The sequence below is a fragment of the Silene latifolia genome, chromosome 3, assembly GCF_048544455.1.
Source record: "Silene latifolia isolate original U9 population chromosome 3, ASM4854445v1, whole genome shotgun sequence".
Classification (NCBI taxonomy): domain Eukaryota; kingdom Viridiplantae; phylum Streptophyta; class Magnoliopsida; order Caryophyllales; family Caryophyllaceae; genus Silene; species Silene latifolia.
The window spans coordinates 136,743,933-136,767,377 of NC_133528.1; the positions used below are offsets into that span (position 1 = coordinate 136,743,933).

Sequence of the window (23,445 nt, forward strand, 5' to 3'; positions counted from 1 at the left end):
TATTACCTTTTTACCCTTGAGTAATTAAAACCCCATATACTTTCCTTTTTACTCATTTTCGATTTTAAATTTAAAATTTCAAAAAAACCGCTTCAGAAATTAACAAAAACAATACCGTCTCAAAATAATACGAAATAGCGATTTAAATTGGACAAAATTTGACGATTGAAGAACCAAAAAACTTAAAACGATCATAACTTTGTGCTCGGGTGTCCGATTTTGACGAATTTTTTTTTTCAAATCACTTAACTCCACAAGACGAACGCAATAGCAAAAAAAAAAAAAAAAAAAAAAAAAAAAAATGAAAAATGGTCCATTCGTGTAAAAAACACGATTGACTGGAGTCGATTCATGTGGTTTACATGAACCTACTCCAGGCCAGGTTCGTGTAATCCATGGCGGCCTAGGCCCATTCGTGTGATTTACATGAACTGGCCAAGGCTGGTTCATGTAAACCACATGAACCGGCCTAGGCCAGTTCGTGTTTTTCACACGAATGGGCCCACTTTCAGTTTTTTTTTTTACCATTGCTTCGTCTCGTCGAATTAAGTGATTTGAAAAAAAAATTCGTCAAAATCGGACACCCGAGCACAAAGTTATGATCGTTTGAAGTTTTACGTTTCTAATAGTCAATTTTGTTTCGAATTTAATCGTGCTTGATTATTAATTATCGTAAAATGGGTCACCGTCACTCATATTTTGAATTACCGATAAAAATTAGTTTTGAGAATGTTTTAAAGTAAAGGGCAAAGTTGGAAAGTGAAATGAACATTAGGGGCGAGATGAGTAATATAGGGGCGATCTTTAGTAATTTTGTAAATTTTCGGGAAAAGGGGACAATAAGATTGGGACGCGCGGACCGAGTATTACTTTGTACTAGTGAACTAGTGTTTGCTTTAATAATGGAGGCCACCATATATGTGTTGGTTAATTTATGCGAGTAAGCAAAGGACAAAAGCATTTCTTTTATAAAGCAGAGGATTCACTACATTGTGTTGTATCTAAAATCTAAAAGCATTTCTTGTACAGTATCTAAACAAATAAGAAAAATGGCAACCGGAATAGTGATCACGGTTGCTGCAAATCTGTTGGCTAAACTCGACAGTGAGGAATTGAGAGAGATATGTTCCATGTCCGGGTATGATTCCCAACTTGATGAGCTTAAGGTTCGTGTATCCACCATCAAGTCTATACTCGTTGATGTCGAATCTAAACTCGAAGTGCTCACTCAAAGAGATTTGGATTTTATTCCCAAGCTAAAGAAAGCTGTTTATCTGTTCGACGATGTGGTCGATGAGTTCAACACTAATATGGTCCTGAAGAATAACCATATAAAGGGTGGTAACATCTCTAAAGAGGTACGCCAGTTCTTCGCTCTTTCTGTCCACCTTCTCGTTTCTTTTGATATGTCGGTTCGGACTGAGCAACTTAGGAACAACTTGGATGACCTTGCCAAAGATTGTCCACAATTTGAGTTTAGTGATATGTATGTGCCTACTAAGGAAAAACTAGAGACCTTGTATGTTGATGCCAAAGATAGTATTATTGGTAGAGAGGCCGACAAGGAGGCTATTGTGGAAATGTTACTTGGAGATTCCGAATCTTCAAATGACATTGGTCGCAATGTTTCTTTTGTCACTATTGTTGGGATTGGTGGGTCAGGGAAATCCGCGCTTGCCTCACTAGTGTATAAGGATGATAGGATTGAAAAGGAATTTGATTTGAGGTTATGGGTCTTTGTTTCTAACGACTTTGACTTGGAAAAAATCTTCCGTCAAATGCTCGGTAGTGATGCGTTACAATGGTTTGGTATAGAACATTTAGGACGAAAAGTCCGAAATTTGATAGAGGGGAATAGGTATTTGCTTGTATTAGATAATATACAGAACAAAAGTTATGATGAATGGGAAAAGTTAAAGTCGATTTTGGACTTAGGTATGAAGGGTAGTAGAGTTTTGGTTACTAGTCCCTCGAAAAGATTTGCATATGAGGTTGTTGGTGATCCCGTTTATGAGTTGAATGATCTCTCGGAAGAGAATTCGTGGAACTTATTTAAGAGGCTAGCATTTGAACAAGGAAAAGAACCCATGAATAGTAATGATCATCTCTTTGACATTGGTAAGGAGATTGTGAAAAAATGTGATAATGTTCCTTTGGCCATAAGGGTGGTTGCTAGCATGTTATATGATCAAGACGAGAGTAAGTGGTTGGCATTCAAAAATTATAATTTGAGGGAAATGGGACTAGGTATCACTAATGTAATGTCAATATTGAAATATAGTTATTATTATCATCTCACACCGGCTTTGAGGAGTTGTTTTAGCTATTGTGCGCTTTTCCCTAAAGATGACTTCATAGAGAAAGAGTTATTAATTAGGTTGTGGATGGCTCATGGATGTCTTGATGAACCACGTGACTGTGGAGATAAAGAAGACGTCGGGGATGAGTATTTTTCTATTTTATTGCATAGATGTTTTCTACATGAAGCGATAACAGATATATATGGTGAGATTAAATATTGTATGATGCATGATTTGATTCATGATCTTGTGAAAGAAGTAGCTGGAGAAGAGATTGTTACGTTAGATTCCCCTAAAGGCCGATTTGACAAAAGTTGTCATCTCTCATTTACACACGATGGATGTGTCTACTTGCGGTGGCCTCTTATGCAGGTGAGAGAGATGAAGGCATTGCGTACTTTTCTTACAGTTCCTAGATGGGCCTCTCTGGATTATCCTATGTCAGATGTTCACACAATTTGTGAGTCAGATTTCTTCCCAATTTGTTCGTTTAATGTTGATGAAATTTGTTCACATCTAAGACAATTGAGGTTATTGTATTTGAATCCCTTAACCTTTTACACTTTACCAAATAGTCTCAATAATCTGTCACACTTGAGGGATCTTGATCTTTCGGGGAATGGAAAATTGACTGTTCTCCCTAACTCAATTACCGAACTTTACAATTTGCAAGTGCTGAATTTGGATGGTACTAATATAAGAGAGCTGCCAAGAAACACTAGGAAACTCGTCAATCTTAGGCACTTATTTCTTCGTCACTGCAAGTTTTTGACACATATGCCACCCGGTTTGAACACTTTGACAAATCTTCATACTTTAACTACATTTGTGGTTGGAAAGGGAACTTTTATGCAAGGTAAACTGAGAGATCTCAATGATCTTGTTAACCTGAGAGGTGAACTCAGTATTATATTCAACAATAGTTCCAGTTGTGATTTGGCAAATTATCGACAAATAGAATTTCTAAGGACAAATCATGTAACGAAGCTGAACATACAATTCAGTGATCAAGGAGCTATCCATGAAACTTTATTGGATCGTCTCCAGCCTCACAGTAGACTCAAGGGAATTCAAATTGAGAGTTACGAAGCGTTCAAGTTACCTAGGTGGGCCGAGTCATTATCGTCTTCACTTCCAAACCTTGTTAAAATCCATCTTGTGAAGTTTGATAATTTAGAAATTCTCCCTTCACTTAGTGAGCTTCGCCACCTCAAATACCTTAAGCTTAAAGCTATTTCCAATGTGGAGTTTATGGAGAATGATGTTATCGGTCCTTCAAATGAGGAGTTGCTATTCTTTCCATCATTGGTAAAGCTTGAACTGTCTGAATTCCCAAAGTTGAAGAGATGGTGGAGAGACGACAGACGTAAGGTGACAGGGGAAGTTGGTTCCTCTTCGATAATTGTCCCAACCTTTTCCTCTCTACTTGACTTGATTTTGACTGATTGCCCAAGCTTGACACATTTTCCTTCATGTCCAAGCCTGTGTCATTTGGAAGTGCGTAGATGTCACAACGCACTGACCCTCTTGGAAAATAATAAAGCGGTTCAATGTCAACCCGAAATAGGCCAGACTTCAAGCTCGTCTTCTGGTATACCCTTGTTAGAAATGTACAATCTGACACTAGACAACGTTGGAGCGTTTCATTACTTGTGTGGGGAGTCTCACGAGGGTATTTGGTCTTTGTGGATTCAAGGTTTTGAGGGCGACAATTTGTCGACTTTAGCAAATAAGTGTGTAAGGTGCGTTTCTTCTCTTAAAGAGCTCAAATTCCTGGTAATATGGGATTGTCCAAAACTAAAGAGTTTGTCAGGAGCTCTAAAGCAACTTACTAGCCTTCAGGGCCTGACCATTAGCAAATGTGAAAATTTGGAGTTGGAAAACAATGAAAAACAAGCGAGTATGACGTCGTGGGAATCCCTTCACTTGCTCTCTTACTTGAGATTACATGATCTTCCGAAGTTGGTGTATCTGCCACAGGAATTTCAGTATTTGACCTCCCTACGATCCTTGTCGATATTCAACTGTGAAAATTTGGAATCCCTGCCGGAATGGATCAGCTGCCTCACATCCCTGCAAACACTTAAGATCTACAAGTGCGACAAGTTGAAATCGTTGCCAGAAGCAATCGCCCACATGCCTGCTCTGAACACTCTTGAAATAAGAAAGTGTGAAAGCCTTGAGAGAAGGTGTAGAAAACCAGATGGCGAGGACTGGCCCAAAGTACGTCACATTCGTTTAGATATTACTCCAGTTAAATAAATATATAATGGCAGATGTGCGTGCCTCGTTAGCTTTGTAATAGAATTATTACTCCGTATTAAATTTGTTAGCATTGTAAAAATTCTTCAAAGTACTGAACACTTTAGTTAGTGTTTTTTATTGCATTATGATACATTTTCACTGAATGGTTTAGCGGTTAGAATACCGATGTTTTTCTGCGTGTACTGTAGTTAAAGTCGAGTGACTCGAGTCCTGAATTACATCGAATTATTATGGCTATTAAGAAAAATAATGAACCCGCTGTAGCGAGTCATATTTTATCTATTTAAACTACACTGGAAAAAGAATATTCCCCATGTGTTGAACCCGCCGCTGTAACGAGTCACGAATTACATCGAATTATGGCTATTAACTTTGTATGGCAATTAACAAGGTACAAACTTATTATGTTTCTAATTATTGTGCTATTGCTATATAAGCATTCCTTATTATCAATAATATTCAAACAATCAATCAATTCATTCAAATTAATATTCTCTACACTCGGAGGGAGTAAGTTATAACCTCGGTTTTTTTTTTTTTTTTATAAATTTCCTCCTCTTGAAGATATGATAATTCATGAGCTGCTCTTATACGGATTAATTTTACAAGCCAATCTTCCCCCCTTTCTGCTGCTTCTTTAAGGTGCGTCTTTGCATCTTTCTTTGGGCCTTTCTCGAATATGGAAAGTCCTTTCATTGCAAGCTTTCCGGCACTCTCTGATCTTAACATTTGACTCATCACTTGCTGAAACAAAATGAAAGATTTAGCAAACAAAACATAGAAAGATTGAACCCTGGGATGTGGAGTTAAACCGAATAGAACAGGTGGTGCAAAAAAAATATACACTCCTCTATGAAGTATCTTAGATAAGTTTAGAGAGATCAGACTTCTTCAACCATTCCCTTTTTTATCATCTCATTTTTATTAGTCATTTGAAAACAGCATCGAATACCATGTTAGAAGAAGTCAGTTTACAAAATCATTCATTTAGAAATTTAGACAGGAAATGTAAGCTTCGTAGTCAAATGAAGTAATTTGAGTCTCAAACCTGCATCTCCGGAAGCAAAATGGTGGACGATCTTGAGAACACTGGGATGGAGTTTGTCACCCTGTTGTGACCCCCCGTGTATCAAATCTTCTACAGTAGTACGTACTGACCTCTCAAATATCGAACTTTTAGATTTTTCACATCCATTTTGTTCAGCGATCTCGTAAGCATTTTTATCTTCTTTATCCTTCAAATACGTCAATTTAAAACTGGTTACCGCTAGCAAGTACACTGCAACATCATCATGCTTATTTTTCAAGGCCACAAACAACGGTATGTCCTTCTGGGAATTTTCAATGTTCAAAGGATTAACACCCAGGTTATCATTCGCAGTTTCAGCCTTCGGAACATCCCACTCTTCAGCTTCATCTCAAATAGCAGACTCGTACCCATGTACTAGAAGTTTTGCAATCTCAGTGTAGCCCTTTCTTGCTGCAACATGAAGAGGAGTATCACCCGATGAGTTGGAATTCGTGTGCCAGATCAGTCTCCTGCACGCTTTGTTCCAAGGTCGTGGGCAGTTTCCGAAAGTGCCCTCTTCCTCTAAAAGCATCAATTTAACCAACCAATCAGCATTATCTTCAACTGCTCTATTAAGCACTGTGCCAGTAGAACCAGGCTCTGTTTCAATAAATTTTGGATGCTTTTCAAGCAGCAACCTGGATACTTGCACTGCATCATTGTTTTTAAAAAACGGTAAATATTTGTCTTACTATAATAGATTCTCATCCATCATTCCTAATCTAATCTCACAATCTAATAGACATGATCTACTTCAAGTGTTGAAACGTCAAAAAAATCGTGGTCTAATGTCAGATTGTCAGGTTGAGGTCAAATGTACACAACCTTATCCATACAATGAAAAATGAATACACCAAAAGAGAGAGAGATGACCTCTTATAGAATTATAGCTCAAAAATGCAAAATTGATGGCTATTTTACAAGTGCATCATTTTGCTTGATCCCATAATCTGCTAATGCTATGTTTGGGAACCTTGAATTGGAATTGAATTCTGGAATTGAGATATTTCAAGTGTTTGGGAATCCCTAAAATTTGGAATTGGAATTGACTCAATTTCTTATCAATTCCAAGCTAGTTAAAATTTGGGGTTCTCAAATACCTACCATATGGTAGTCATTTCAATTCCATCACTTCTTACGTTCTATTTTGTGACGCAAATTTCATCAAAATATCTTTATTTATGATATTTTTTCCGATCGCAAATATTTTTCGAGACAATATTTAATTTTTTCAAATATAAAACATCCAATGACCTCGACCCATATCCGTCTCGCCCAATTCCAATTCCAATTCCATGGGTTTCCCAAACGCAATTTTGGAATTGGATTTGGAATTGAATTCAAACATTTGAATTTCTACAATTGAAATCATGAAAACGAAATCAATTCCGTGTTTCCAAACGCTACCTAAAGGAAAACACATTTTTGCTGAATTTTGAAAATCTTCTTCTCAGTGTACAAAATGAGAAAATTCGGGTTTGATGCTAAGCCTTAAAATAAACGAGTTAGGCTTTATTTACATTAAGTTGCATAACTGAATTCAATTAAAAGGGAATCCATCAGTTGTAAAGTGTCAAGTAGAGAAAATGAATTTTGTTACTACGACGCCTAACTTGACGTTGGAATTGAATCCCGGAATTGCGACATTAAGCATTTGAGAAACCAGAACCTTAATATTCCCCTGATTGAAAATATATTGTACTCCCTAATTCCGTTCAATTGTTGTCATTTGGTCTTTGTGCCAATTGTTGTCCCTTGGTTTTGGCACAAAGACCAAATGACAAGTTCATTATTAAAATAGAAAGAACAATTGGCTAGACACCCAAAATAGAATAGGACAACAAATGACCGAGACAAAGGGGGTATTTTTAAGCGAATTCCTCCCACCCAATTCTAATTCCAATTCCAACCGTACCCAAACAACATTTCAAAACTGGAAATGAAATTGAATGCCAATAACTGAATATCTAAAAGATTCACGAAATAAAAATAACTACAAATTCTCAAACACTAACTTACTGCTGAGGTTTGGTTCGATTCTTACACGCGACATAGTGCGAAAAAAGAGAGACATACCGTTGGATTTGGATGCATAGTGGAGAGGATTCTCCGGATTATCACGTCTGCCACTGTAACTGTAAGGTTAGGGATGTCAATGGGGCGGGTTTTGGTGGGTCTCGCCCCGCACCCGCCCCACTTGGGGCGGGCGCGGATAATGATTTGACGGGTCATGGGGCGGGGATGGGTTTCAAAAGTATCATTCGTCGCGGGTCGTGGGGCGGGGATGGGTATCACATGAAACCCGCCCCATACCCACCCCGCCCCACACCCACCCCGCCCGCCCCGCTCCGCTTATACCCGCCTCACTCATCTCCAAATCACCAACCCACCTATAATAAGTAGTAGTAATTATACTATAATAATAAAAGAAAATTATAACAAGAGGATAAAAAGCCCAAATCAATGATACTTGGTAAGAATGCTAACGGAGCTTTAGATGATTTGAGGGAACAATGAGTGAAGCTCTGTTAATTTGATCAAGCAGTTTTGTTTACTTTGGACATGCGTTTCATTGTTTGTAAAACTCTTTCATGGTTTGAAAAACTTGTGTACTAGTTAATTGAATGTATATTTTGCGAAAACTTATTTGTATAAGTAGTACGACTAGTATATTTTAGATTTTAGATTTATATTTTTAAAAATTATTTATGAGGAGATAGGTAATTTGGCGGGTCGCGGGACGGGTGTGGGTACGCATTATAGACTCGCGGGGCGGGTGCAGGTTACCCCTCCTTCGCACCCACCCCGCCCCATTGACATCCCTATGTAAGGTAGACCGGACGCCAGAATTTGCTCAGCCAAAATAGAGAAACCGTCCCGCATTGGGCAGAATAAGATGTCAGGGGTGAGCAAATTTTGGTCCGGAGCGGAAAAATGGACCGGACCGGACCATTTGGTCTGGACCAAACCCGGACCGAATTATTTTGGTCCGGTCCTCGGTCCTTATTTTTTCAAGGTTTGTTTTTCGGTCCTCATTTTTTCAAGGTTTGACCAAACCCGGACCGAATTATTTCTCTATTATTCATTGACCCGAAATGACACGATCCGAAACAACCCGGCCCGCTTGACCTGAAACAGACTCCAAACCCGAAATGACTCGTCCCGACCCGAATTAACCCGAAATCAATGAGAAACCCGAACAGACCCCACCCGAATTGGCCTCACCCGAACCCGACTCGTTGACCCATTCTGCCAGGTCTGATATTATAATATGTTTATTTAAAAAAACTATGAAAATAATATAATTAGATTCATGGTAAAGAATTGCTATCATTATAGTATAGCTTTCAGCCTTTTATATAATTTGCACATATTTTAATTATGATAAAAAAAAATTGAAAAAAAACGTACGAATATTAATAGATAGCATAGTATTTGCTCATTATTAAACCGGGTTTGATGTCGAATTAGGTGCGAAATATATGGTGTACTTCTAAATATATTATTTGTTCCACATTGAAAATAATGTAGGTGTGATGAATATACTACATATAAATAGTTGAATTTCCCCACATCAAAAGATTATCATAAGGAGGGGGTTATCCCATGACTATAAATACAAATAATTAGACATAAGATGTAAGATTATAACCAAGTTAATTATCCCGTTGCAACGCACGAGTGTCAAACTAGTATGACCAATAAAAGTAACAATAATAACAGCGGGCGTAGATAAAAGTAACAATAATAACAGCGGGCGTAGAGAAAGTAACAGTAAGAACAACTAGAGTTGTGAAAATAACATTATTAAATGGGGAAGTAGTGAAAGAAATGGTAATGACGGCGGGAGTAGTGAAAGTAACAGTAGTCACAACAAATGTAACGAAAGTAATAGTATGGTAAAATATTTTATTTATTTAAATATGAATTTAACAAAATTAACGGAAATTGATATAACTGTAAAAATAGCGTGAATAGTCAAAGTAATAATATTAACCGCGGTCCGCGGGAGTGGTGAATGTGTCTCATAATTTGTTGATAAATTTTAACATTTCAGTATAAATGGTAAACATACGAGTTAAGGAAGTCTAACGCGGCCTAAAAAAATAAAATTTGACAATAAATAGAGATAGCTCGAACAAGTTCGAATGGAGCATAAATTAATTATGATGTGAGAACCATACCAACTCATCACATTATATATCTCGGCCGTAAGCCTTAAACAATATACCTATTACCTTAATTGACCGCTTGATTTTATCTTTACAACAACTTTTTTATAAGACCGTCCTATACTTAGGACGGCCCCAAAAATGGTGCACTCAAATTCGTTCTTTAACTACCCCACGGCCCATGGTCCTCGAAAATGCGTAATACTCTTCGTTGAAAAGTAAGCCCAAGTTATACTCCAGAAGATCAAGACTTAAAACCATAGATCAACCTTAACCATACAAGTATCAATCTTGATTAAAAATAAGACCCAAGACTTAACCAATTAGAACGAAGATTCAACATTCACCAGCATATGTATCACTTTGATAACCACACATTTATCTTACTTAGCTTCATTTGAAGGATATGGGTCATTCGAGCTGGATTTTGGACCAGGTTATTTTTGGGTCCCGATGTATTGGGTTGCGTTGTTTTCGAGTCGAGTCACTTCTCCCGTTGTGTTTGGGTCCTAATTTTTACTTAACTGTCCAAGGATTATTCGATAGAGAAAAATTGTTTTTCTTCTCGTTTCAACTGTAGTTAACATTGATTTTGTTTATGAGGCATTCCTAAACGCCTACACAAATTCTCATTTGTGACGGGCATATTCATCGCAAGCTTGCGACGAGTCAAGTACTATCTATGTGGGTAGATAACACAAAAGCAAATCTATTTTGTCTTATCTACTCATATGAATAATACTTAACCTGCCATCCTAAATTTGTGACAGATATGCCTCTCACAAGGGAGACTTGGTGAAACACCTAAGCTTACTTATCTAATCCTTAATTCTAGAAGAGGTTTAATTAATCATGATTAAAAATAACAGTAAACCGAGACATTTGTTCAACCATAACCATACAAGTATCAATCATGATTAAAAATAATATCAGAAAACCAAGACTAACCAAGAGCGAACACTCAACCATTCACCATCGTGTTCAACTATAAAATATAAATTTTATTAAATTTAATAACAAATATATTTTCAAAAATAAAATCGTACATGTATAACTCTAAAATATAAATTTTATTAAATTTAAATACCGTGTTACGTATATAAAAATTTCTTAGGATGTCCTGTTTCTCTGTCAGTTTCGGTGATACCTAGGCCAAGACCCCATTATCTCCATCAAAGTAGACTGTGATTAAAAATTGTGGACTACAATCTACAATAAATAAATGCCATGACAACCTTTCTGATCAATATAATAAACATTATTGTTACCAAAAAAATAAAAATCAATATAATAAACATTATTCTCGTATTAGTTATATATTTATACTTCCACCATTTTGAATAACAATGACTGCCCATTTCTTTCGTAGATCATATAAACACCTCCTCATTGTACTCTTCAGTGTTTGGCTAACATACTACAGTTACCATGTTGGATCATTGGAGGTTAATAAAACCCACTTTCAATGTGTGGAGAGTGAGAGAGATGCTCTGTTTCACTTCAAACAGGGCATTAGTGTTGACCATTGTGGACTCCTCGATTCTTGGGGACACACTCAGGATTCTTTGCCGATGGCCCGGTATTCGCTGCGACAACCAATCCGGTCATGTCATTGGTATCAAACTTCGTGGTTCTGGTTCCGATTATGTCTTTGGCATTGCGAAATCCTACAATCCTTGTTTTGAAGGTACACTCAGTGTTTCCCTGATTAATTTGAAGCATTTGAAATATTTGGACCTCAGTAATAATAATTTCAGTGGGCAATTACCCAAGTTTATAGGTTCACTTGCTAGTTTAGAGCAACTTAACCTCTCTCACTCTGGGTTTTGGGGTGTTATTCCTCAAGAGATCGGAAATCTTTCCAGATTAACATCCCTCGATCTTAATGTTGAACATAAACAATTAAATGAAGACACTAACATGTGGGCCATGTGGCCGATGAGGGTGGATAACTTGTGGTGGCTTTCACGTATGAGGTTGTTAAGGGAAGTGGACTTGAGTGGTATTGATCTGAGTGCAACTACAAACATCTGGCTCTCTATTGTTAACAACCTACCTTCTTTACGAGAGCTTCGTTTGGGTGGTTGTAAATTATCTCAAAACTCACCTTCTTCTCTTTCATATATTAATTCATCAACAACCCTTACTGTCATCGACCTTAATTATAATAATTTGAATGACACGTCAATATTTGAGTGGTTGTTCAACTTGAGTGGACTTGAGACCTGTTAAATGATATAAACTTGTAATTATTATAAGAGTAATATGAGAGATTGAATAAGAGAGAATTTGTTATTGAATGTAATCTTATTATTATGAAGTTATGTTGAATGTGTTACAATCGTTGGATATTTATATACAAGCAGCCTAACTAATATTTCCTAAAATCTAACTTGTAACAAACTCTTTGTAACTAACTTTCCATAATCGGTTTGTCTAACTAACTTGACATATTCAAATAACTAACTCTTATTTGATATGTCTAATATACCCCCCTCAAGCTAGGGAGGTTGAATAATTAAGCCTAGCTTGCGAGTGAAATATTGATGTTGATCAGCGCCCAAGGGCTTGGTCATCACATCAGCAATCTGTAAACCTGTTCTGAGATAATCAGTCTTCAAGAAACCTTCATCTTGCTTTTCACGAACGTAGTGACAGTCCAAACTGAGGTGTTTTGTTCTCTCATGGAATACAGGGTTTTCTGAGATGTGTATTGCTGACTTATTATCACAATAAAGAGGGATTGGCTTGGATATAGTCACTCTCAGTTCTTCTAGTAGCCTGTCAAGCCATACCAGTTCAGAGGTAGTGAATGATAGGCTCCTGTATTCTGATTCAGCAGAACTTTTGCTGATGGTGGGTTGCTTTTTTGTCTTCCAGGAGATAAGAGAGTCCCCTATGTAAATGCAATAACCACTCAGAGATCTGCTAGTGTATTGGCATTGGCCCCAATCTGCATCACTGAATGCAGTGACAGAAATGCTAGACTGTGATCTGTATAATAAGCCTGCATTGACTGTCCCTTTTAAGTACTTGATAACGTGCATAGCTGCTTGCATATGAGGCATCCTAGGCTCACTTACAAACTGACTTAGATGTTGAACAGTGTAGGATAAGTCAGGCCTAGATAAATTTAAGTAAAGAAGCCTTCCAATCAGCCGCCTGTATTGCTCAGGGTCAGGAAGTATTTCTCCACTGTCAACTGACAGTTTGAGTCCCCTCTGCATAGGAAAGGCAACAGAAGTACAATTTTCCATCTTTAAATCCTTTAATATATCTAGGATATATTTTCTTTGGTTGATTAATATTCCTGTAGAGTTTCTGGAAATCTCCAATCCCAGAAAATATCTCATTGCACCCAAATCTTTGATTGAGAAAGCCTTATCTAATGCTTGCTTGACTCTGTCTATCTCACTAACAGAAGTTCCAGTAAGCAGTATATCATCAACATAGACTAATAGGACTGTAAAATTATCAGTGGTTGCATCATACTTTGTAAACAAGGAATAATCTTGCTTGGATTGAGAATACCCTAACTGTTGTAAGAATTTTGTTAATTCCTTGTTCCATTGTCTTGAGGCTTGTTTGAGCCCATAGAGTGACCTTTTCAACTTACAGACCATATCTTTTGGCACATTATAGCCTTCTGGAACTCTCATATAAACTTCTTCATCAAGAAATCCATGCAAAAAAGCATTGTTAATGTCTAATTGGAATAATGGCCAATCCTTTATAGCAGCAATGGCCAATAATGTTCTTACAGTAGTCAGTTTTGCTACTGGAGAAAAAGTGTGTTTATAGTCTTTATCCTTGATTTGATTAAAGCCCTTAGCAACTAGTCTTGCTTTGAACCTTTCAATTGAACCATCAGGTTTATATTTTATCCTATACACCCACTTGGAGCCAATTGGTTTCTTCCCCTTAGGTAGCTTAACCAATTCCCAAGTCTGATTTTGTTCTAATGCTGTGATCTCTGCCTGCATAGCCTGTACCCATCTAGCATCTTCCTTAGCCTCTGCATATCTGTAAGGCTCATGCTCCTTCAGAACATTAGCCAAAGAGGACACATAATCTGGTGCAAACTCATGCAGCTGTTGGAGAACAGTTGTGTGCAGTGCAGCAGAATTTGCTGACTTCTCTTGCTGTACTGGGAGCTTATGCGTGCAATGATAGTCACTTAACCAGGTACTCAACTGCCTAGGTCTTGTTGATTTCCTGATAACAACTTCTTGCTGATTGGTAGCATTATTTGGTGTTGGAATGCTTACTTCAGGTGTTCCATCTGAAGTACTATTATTGTCTAAGGAATTGTGAATATTAATCTCCTCAGTAGCATCAGTTGTGCTAACTTGAATGTCAGCATTTGTGCTGACTAATGTGGCATGATCTTGTGGTAAAAGATTCGATGATATAGCAGGATTTACCAAACTTGAGGCAGTAATGTTCAAGTCCTCTGATTGTTTTGTTTGATAATGGAATACCTGCTCTCTGAATATAACATCTCTAGCAACAAATACTTTGTGTAATTCTACATCATACAACCTATAACCTTTTTGATTATGAGGATAACCTATGAAAATGCATTTCCTTGCTCTATTGCCAAATTTATCAGAAAATGTTGGTGGCATAGTAGAAAAACAAACACATCCAAAAACTTTAAGATGATCAAATGAGGGAGCCTGATTAAACAGTAACTCAAATGGGGTCTTGTTGTCTACTACAGATGATGGCATTAAATTAATCAAATAAGTAGCAGTAAGAAGACAATCTCCCCAAAATTTTATTGGCAAATTTGCTTGAATTTTGAGTGCCCTAGCAGTCTCAAGAAGGTGCCTATGTTTTCTTTCCACCCTCCCATTTTGTTGAGGGGTGCCAATGATACTAGTTTGATGAACTATGCCTTGTGCTTTAAATAATGCAGAACAATATTGTTGGAGAAATTCAGTTCCATTATCTGATCTTATGGTTTTTATAACTTTAGAAAACTGATTATAAATGTAAGCAAAGAAATCCTTAAGCAAACCAGGAACTTGGTCCTTGTTTTGAAATAAAATCGTCCATGTATTCCTGGAGAAATCGTCTAATATGGTTAAAAAATATCGTGCACCAGAAATAGATGGTATCTTGTATGGCCCCCATACATCAATATGAACAAGATCAAACAAAGAAATAGCTCTTTTATGGCAAATGGGAAATGGTAATCTATGATGCTTAGCAAGAATGCAAGTGTCACAAGAGAAGTCTGATTTTATTGATTCTTTCATACCAGGAACATATTTCAATTTAGTTACAGACATATGACCCAATCTATGATGAAGTAAATGCAAGGAATCACTCTTCACAGTAGAACAAGTAGAAGTTTTTAGTACAGACTGAAGTTTAGAAAGAATAACTTGCTGAACATAAGAAGAAGTGCTTTTAAATGGAACTGAAAATCTATAAAGATCTGCAATCCTCCTGCCCTTAGCAATCACATTTCTACTTGAAAGGTCCTGAAAAAGACATTCATGTGAGTTGAAAAGAACAAACACAGAATTATTGTCTATAAGTTTACTAACAGACATCAAATTTTGCCTGAAATCTGGTATATAAAAGACATGTAATAGCTTGAGTCTTGGAGTTAATGTGACAGTACCAGTTTTGTGAACAAATTTTATTGAGCCATCTGGCAAACCAACCTTAATAGGCATTTTAAGATCAATTATGTCAGTTAACAAGTCTAGTCTATAAGTCATGTGGTCTGAAGCTCCAGTGTCCACAATCCAGTCATTAAGACCCAAAGAATTATGAACAGCAGAAACAGATGAAAAGGAAGATATACCTGAGAACTGAGAATTTGAGAGACCTGTTTGTTGATCAGAAATTCGTTGAATAACCTGATCAATAACAGTAGATATAATGCCATTAAGAACATCAGAAGAAAAATCTTGAGAATGTCCTTGCTCCTTGCCACTGGTAGAACAACCAGTAGAGGCCAAGACTTGATCATCAAGTGGTGATTCTGGAGCAGTTTCAGCAATATTGGCTGCCCTTTGTATAACACCAGAACCTGTAGATTTATGAGCCTGACTGGAGTTTTTAGAGACAGAACCAGATGCCTTGCCCTTATTTTTGTCAGAGGGATACCCTTTGATAACAAAGCAATTAGCAGGATTGTGTCCAAACTTCTTACAGTGAGGACATCTATTCAGACCAAAGCAAGTTTCACGCGTGTGCCCTTTCTTTTCACAGTGATCACAGTATTTATAACCAGCATTGTCATCAGTTACTATCTTCTTATTTTCAGAATGCTTATAACTTGCATATGCAGATGCTTCAGTAAGAGAGTTAACAGCATCTGTGATATGCTTTTGCCTTTCTATCTTTTGTAAAAGTCCCAAAGCTTTGTTAATGGACGGCAGTGGATCCATAGAAAGAATCTGAGACCTTATTGTGTCATAACCACCATTAAGACCCATCAAGAACTGGATCAGTTTTGCTGTGTTTTCTCTCTTAATAATCTTCTTTAATAAAGAACAGCTACATTCACTGATCTTACCACATGTACATAATGGTAAAGGATCCAAACCATCTAGAGTCTCCCATGAGTTCTTCATTTTGCCATAATAATCAACTAAAGAAGAATTAGCCTGAGAAATGCCTTCCAATTCCTTCTTTAGCTGATATACTTCAAGAGCACTTGCTTGCCCATACCTTTCTAGTAATTCTGACCACAGCTCGTGAGCAGAATTAACATACTTCAGACTCTCCTTTATAGGCAGTGATAAAGAGTTCAGTATCCACTGTCTAACCATAAAGTCACAGCGCACCCACTGCTTATGTTTCTTGTCATTTGCAGCAGGTTTAACAGATGTACCATCAATGAAAGACTCTTTGTTTTTTGATGTTAAAGCCATGAATGCATCCCTACGCCAACCCAAGAAATCATGCCCAGAAAAAGAATTTGTGACAAGAGTAGCAGTGGGATGATCATTTTGAGACAAGAACAATGGATCTTCAAAGTATTCATATGAAGAAGATGATGTGGTATTTATTTCAGGCATATTTAGTATTGATTAATGAAGAACAGGAGACTTGATATTATATGAACAAAGAAGAAGAATGATGTTGCGGAAGCGTGTAAGAAGAGAATAAGGAAAAAGAGAACAAACCAACTGAAGAATTTCTTAAAACGCAGAAAAATAATCCCAAGAAAAGAAAAAAAAAACAGAGATGAAACCAGAGTCTCGTGAGGAAGATGAAGATACAAAGAATCCTACCCAGAAACACAATGAAACCTTACTGATACCATGTTAAATGATATAAACTTGTAATTATTATAAGAGTAATATGAGAGATTGAATAAGAGAGAATTTGTTATTGAATGTAATCTTATTATTATGAAGTTATGTTGAATGTGTTACAATCGTTGGATATTTATATAGAAGCAGCCTAACTAATATTTCCTAAAATCTAACTTGTAACAAACTCTTTGTAACTAATTTTCCATAATCGGTTTGTCTAACTAACTTGACATATTCAAATAACTAACTCTTATTTGATATGTCTAATAAGACCAACCTTATATATCTTGACCTCTCCTTTAACCAAATGTTTGCTAATAATCTGCAATTATCTTTACATGCTATGAAACTTCTTGATAACTTATGTAGCTTGCAAACCTTGGACATGACATATACCAATCTCACCTACAAGTTCTCTGACATCCTCCAATCCTTTTCTACATGTCCTCACAAGGCATTAGTGTCTCTAATATTAAATGCAAACCAAGTTTGGGGCTCGATTCCAGACAGCATTGGGGCATTTTATTTCTTAAGGGAATTAAGAGTTGAAATAAATAACCTGAGTGGGACCATTACTCAATCCCTTGGGAAACTTACGATGCTCGAGATATTGGATCTTTGTTCTAATTCATTGAATGGAACTCTCACAATTGCTCACTTATCAAACCTTTCAAAACTACGTTTTTTGGGTTTGTCATTGAACAAAGAAGTTGTGGTTAATGTTGGGTTCCTTATGTTGATGATAACATGCCCATTTGATTTGTGTTATCTTAGTTTACCTTTTCAGGATTAATGATGTAATCAAGCTTGGATTAAGAAGTATTGAAGTTGTTATTAATCCCATTGTAATTAGTCATGTGTCATCTAATGTACAAGTGGGAAAGTTTAGTATAGCAGAGTAATAGAAACAGTCCAGATGACTGTTGCTTTAACACGCATACAGCTGAGTGGACTTTGCCACAACTCGTAGAAACTTGAAGCTTCTTTTTTCTCTCAAATGCTTTCACGTGACTGATTTTTTCAAAGATAAAAATCTGATTTTATTAAGGAGGTAGTATTCTTTAAAGAGTGGTTTGAATTATTCAAAATGTTTTCCTCTTTATGCAAATTCAATCCTTTGGTTTTTAAGAAAACAAAAATTGCTTTTTGCCATTTTGGTGCTAACTTGTCATCATGTGACTTGTCTCACATCCTTTGTTTTTCTGAAAAAGCATGAGCATTTAAGGTTGTCTTTCAAACCTTCTTTCTCTATTCTTACCTTTGCAAAAGACTCCTTTTTGGTGCAAGTTATTAGGTGGTTGCAAATGGTCTTCACATGTGAGGTCTTTGACCCTTCAAAACCCTAGCAACCCCTTCACTCACCTCCTCTATAAATACCGAGTCCCTCCCTTCATAAATCTCAAGACTTTCTGAATTAATTCTTTCATGTTTTGCAAAGTATTTTTAAAGGATTAAAATCGTGTTTCTTGCAAAATCATTTTTAAAGTCTTCAAGTGTCTTTCAGTTTCTACAGTCGTGGCCACTGTTGCTTTTATATACTAAACTCTCTTGCTTAAAAGTGTTGATCTTGTAAAAGTTGTCCACCTCTATTCTTTGTTAAGAATGTGTTAGTGGAAACTTGATCCCTTACATTTTAAGTGTGTTAGAAGAGTTTAGGACGGAGTAGTCTTTTACTCTTGACAACCGGAGTAGGTTGTGAGTTGGCAATCGGAGTAGATTGCGAGTTAGCTTGTCATAGAACGGAGTAGTTCTTGTACTAGCTTTGCAACCGGAGTAGGTTGGCGTCTTTTATTACAAGGGTCTTTTAGTTGTCGGAGTAGATCACTAAAGGAAAGTAATAAAAAGGTAGATTGGACGTAGGCACTTTAGTATTTGCCGAACCAATTCAAAAACTCGTGTTCATTGTTTATCTCTTTAATTCCATTTGCTTTCTTTCTTTGTTTGTTTGTTTTGTTTTGCTTAAACTTAGAAGTGATTCATCATCTTTGTCGTATTTGGTCTGCAGTAATACTCCACAAACCGAGACAAATAGATACGATCGAACGATTGTTGCTTTCATACTTCAAACAAACATTCATTGTAACTTTGTTTGTTTTGTTTCGCTTAAACTTAGAAGTAACAGATTCATCATCTCGTCGTATTTGGTCTGCAGTAATACTCCACAAACTGAGACAAATAGATACAGTCAGAACGATTGTTGCTTTCATACTTCAGCAAACATTCATCGTGATACTTGTTCAATCTTTCAATATTATTCAAAGTATCTTCTAATCTCTTTTGTTCACTTAACTTACTTTAATCCAATAAAGTTGAAGTTAAAATTTTAAAAAAGAGTACCTAATTCACCCCCTCCCCCTCTTAGGTACTTGAATCCATAAACTCAACAATTGGTATCAGAGCCTCGTGCTCTTGATCGAGGCTAACCGCCTTAGAGTTTGATTCGTGGGTAATGGATTCCGAGAAACACTCCAAGATCCCGGTCTTTACCGGTTCGAATTTTGGTTGGTGGAAACTCAAGATGGAACATTACATCAAAAGTATCGATTATCAATGTTGGAACATCATCCAAAATGGACCTCTTGCCATTGAGGAAACCGATATTCTTAACGGTTTCACCAAGACAAAAGAGGAAAGAAATTACAATGAGAACGACTTCAAGCTTGCCGAAAAGAATTCCAAAGCAATGTCGATTCTTCAACGTTGTGTTGGTGAGGGGGAAGTTAGTCGAATCTCCGGGTGTCCTACGGCAAAATCTATTTGGGATTCCCTTGTACTTGCATATGAAGGGACGTCCCAAGTAAGAAAACACCGTATTGACCTTCTCATGCAACAATATGAAATGTTTAGAATGTCAAAGGACGAGTCTTTAAATAGTTTCTCTTCTCGTTTTTCTTGTATTATTAATGAGCTTCAAAGTCTAGGAAGGAATTTCGAGTCCGAGGACATCATTCGAAAAATCCTTCGTAGTCTAACTCCTAAATGGCAACCTAAAGTCACCGCCATAGAGGAAGCCAAAGACTTGTCAACCCTATCTCTTCATGAACTAATGGGATCACTAATGGCTCACGAGTTTAATCTCGATAAGCATTCTAGTGAGTCATCAAAGGGAAAGAGTCTCGCCCTCACATCTTCTCCAAGTGATGAAGAAGATGAGGAGGAAGACGAGTTTGCTATGTTCACAAGGAACTTAGCCGGGTTGGTCAATGGACAAGGTAACAAAAGGTTCACTAATAATTACTCGAAAAAACGCTTTCCTAAGAAACGACCTACCTCCACCGTGGGATGCTTTAAATGTGGTGATAAAACTCATCAAATTAAAGAATGTCCCAAGTGGGAAGAAATCAAATCTAAGGAAAGAAGAGAAAAGGTTAAAAAGGACTATAAACATAGAGTCATGAGTGCTATATGGGGAATGTCCGACTCCGAGGAAGATGAGGAACTCATCGAGGAGGAACTTGAGGCTAAAATGTGTCTTGCAAATCATGATAAAGAAAAAGTCTCAAAAACCTCAAAAATTGAACACTTAAGATGCCTCATGGCTAACCCCGACGATTCCGACTCCGATTCCGACAATGAGGTAAATCATCTAAAGGCCAAGGCTAGAACTTACTCCAAAGAAAAAGTATGTAAGCTTCTTGATCAACTTTTTGATAAGTGTCGGTCTCAAACTAACAAGCTTGATATAATGCAAAATGAGATTGAGGAAATTGCTCAAGAGAACTTTAATCTGAAAAATGAGCTAAAAGCAACAGATCGCGTCACTGTCACATCGAAGCATATAATGAAGTTAAAAGTCAACAAGCTAAACAAACATTTGACTAAAGAACTAGAGCGTCTTAGGTCGACACCCACGGACGTCTCTGACCTTGAAAATGTCAACACTACCTTGGTGATGCAAGTTTCCTCACTAACCAAGGAACGTGATGATCTTTTGAAAGTCAAAGACGATCTTGAAAATGAGATCTATGACCTTGTAGTTGAAGTTGTAGACTTAAGAGAAACAGTCTCTAAGACTGTTGCTTCTGACCACGACTTAGACAAGTTTAAAAGAAAAGGTGAATGGTTGGAAAATGAAAATGAGTGTCTCAAAAGTGAGGTTGTTTGTCTCAAGAATGAAATAGAAGATCTCCATGATAGGCTTACTTTCTTTCAAAAAGGTATGCCCGAATGTAGCACTTCTAGGTCTTCTCCTCACCATAGATCCGATGAAGTCATTGATCTAAACAAGAGACTTGACGAGATAACATCTAAATATGAGGACTCCAAAGAAAGAATCATTTATCTCGTGTCTAAACTCAACAATCACACCCATGACTTCATTGTTGAGAAAAGATTGTCCATAGAAAGTAACAACGATGATGAACTTAAAAGAGAAAAGGAAAAGAATTTGCATCTTCTTTCACGTGTCCATGACTTGACCAATGAACTTGTTAATGCTAAGAACATCACTGAAAAATGGGAAGGAAGTCAAACCGTGCTAAACTTCCTCACGAATCAAACCGAGAAATGTGAGAAATCCGCTGGTTTGGGGTTCAAATGGAACAGTCAGACTGACTGTTGTATCCAGAAGCCCAAAAACGATTTTAGAGGAAGGAAGTATGTAGGTCTTCCCGAATATATCATTTGCAATTATTGTGGTGACAATGGTCATGTTTTTAATGGTTGTACAAAACGATTTGATGACATTGACAAGAACACCAAAGCATTAAATGAAATGAACATTAAGAAAGACACCACAAGTTATGTTGATCACAAAAAGGGACCCAAATTCATTTGGGTTCCTAAACTCAAAAACTAATCTTGTGTAGGGCTTGGTGAGAGGCGGCCGCAATTGGTACTTGGATAGTGGATGCTCTCGTCACATGACGGGTGATAGAAGCCAATTCCTCTCACTTAAAGCGTATGATGGTGGCACGGTAAGGTTTGGTGACAACAAGAAAGGTGAAGTAATTGGTATTGGAAAAGTTGGTAAGTCATCCTTACTTTGTGTCGACAATGTGCGGCTTGTCAAAGGTTTGAAACATAATCTCCTTAGTATATCTCAACTTTGTGATAAGGGTAATGTTGTTGAATTTCATGCTAATATGTGTCGAATTTTTGATGCCACTACTAATGAACTAATACTCGAAGGAAGACGTGTCAAAGATGTTTACTTAACTAATTTGAACTCTCTATCCGGTCACACCATGTCTTGCATGAGTGTAATGAACAATGATCCTTGGTTATGGCATAAAAGGTTTGGTCATGTTAGTACAAAAACTCTTAATACCCTTAAAAGACTTGATTTGGTTGAAGGCATTCCTAATATAAAATTTGAAATTGATAAAGTATGTGATGAATGTGCTAGAGGTAAACATGTTAAAAGTTCCTTCAAATCCAAAAGAATTATGAGTACATCTCAACCATTACAACTTTTACATATCGACTTGTGTGGACCAATGAGAACTAAAAGTAGAGGTGGTAGTCGTTATGTGTGTGTCATTGTTGATGATTACTCTAGGTTTGTTTGGGCACTCTTCCTAAGCTCTAAGGATGAGACATTTGATGAGTTTCTAATTTGGTTAAAGAAGATTCAAAATAAACTTGGTTTAAAACTTGTTTCAATGAGAACCGATCATGGAACCGAATTCGAAAACTCATCATTTGGTGCTTATTGTGATGACAATGGTGTAGACCATAACTTCTCGGCTCCTAGAACCCCACAACAAAATGGTGTGGTTGAAAGGATGAATAGAACCCTTGAAGGAATGGCTAGAACAATGTTATTAACTAGTAAGTTGCCTAAGAACTTTTGGGCCGAAGCGGTAAATACCGCTTGCTACATTTATAATCGTGTCATGATAAGGAGTACTTTAAATAAAACTCCCTATGAATCATTGCGTGGAAGAAAACCCAACATTTCATATTTTAGATGTTTTGGAAGCAAATGTTTTGTTCACAACAATGGCAAAAACAACTTGGGTAAGTTCGATCCACGTAGTGATGAAGGAATATTTATTGGGTACTCCGATCATAGCAAGGCCTATAAAGTTTACAATAAACGAACCTTGTTAATTGAAGAAAGCATCCATGTCATTTTTGATGAAACTAGTGTGCTTGGACAGGTACAAAACATGGATAATGATGATGAGGACGATGATGATGAGTTTGAGATTGGTCTTGTTCGAAAAGACTTCGTGTTCACGGATGAAGAAGCTCCCAGCACTGAATTGCAACAGACACAGAGACTGTCACCTTCAAAGGAGAGCAAAGAACTCGGGGGAACACGGAGTACTTCTGATTCCTCTCTGGAAGCAAACACCCAACAAACTGTTGCTTCTACCTCGTAATCGAAGAAAACCAAAACAGTGAGGATG

At 37.1% G+C, this 23,445-nt stretch overlaps 1 protein-coding gene and 1 long non-coding RNA gene across 2 annotated transcripts; one reads left to right on the forward strand and one right to left on the reverse strand.

Annotated features, from left to right (window-relative positions):
- The first annotated feature begins 1,049 nt into the window (after positions 1–1,049).
- Positions 1,050–4,562, forward strand: LOC141649762 (putative disease resistance protein RGA3). Its single transcript, XM_074458443.1, has one exon. The coding sequence runs from the start codon at positions 1,050–1,052 to the stop codon at positions 4,560–4,562; it is 3,513 nt and encodes a 1,170-aa protein (XP_074314544.1).
- Positions 4,563–4,957: 395 nt separating this feature from the next.
- Positions 4,958–7,950, reverse strand: LOC141646322 (uncharacterized). The gene is made up of 3 exons (XR_012545506.1): positions 7,711–7,950; positions 5,614–6,285; positions 4,958–5,309 (listed from the first exon to the last, which is right to left on the reverse strand). It is a non-coding gene; the product is annotated as an uncharacterized LOC141646322 (long non-coding RNA).
- Between the last annotated feature and the right edge of the window lie 15,495 nt (positions 7,951–23,445).

Coding starts and splice junctions, on each gene's coding strand:
- LOC141649762 (XM_074458443.1), top strand. CDS start 1,050: ATGGCAACCGGAATAGTGATCACGGTTGCTGCAAATCTGTTGGCTAAA.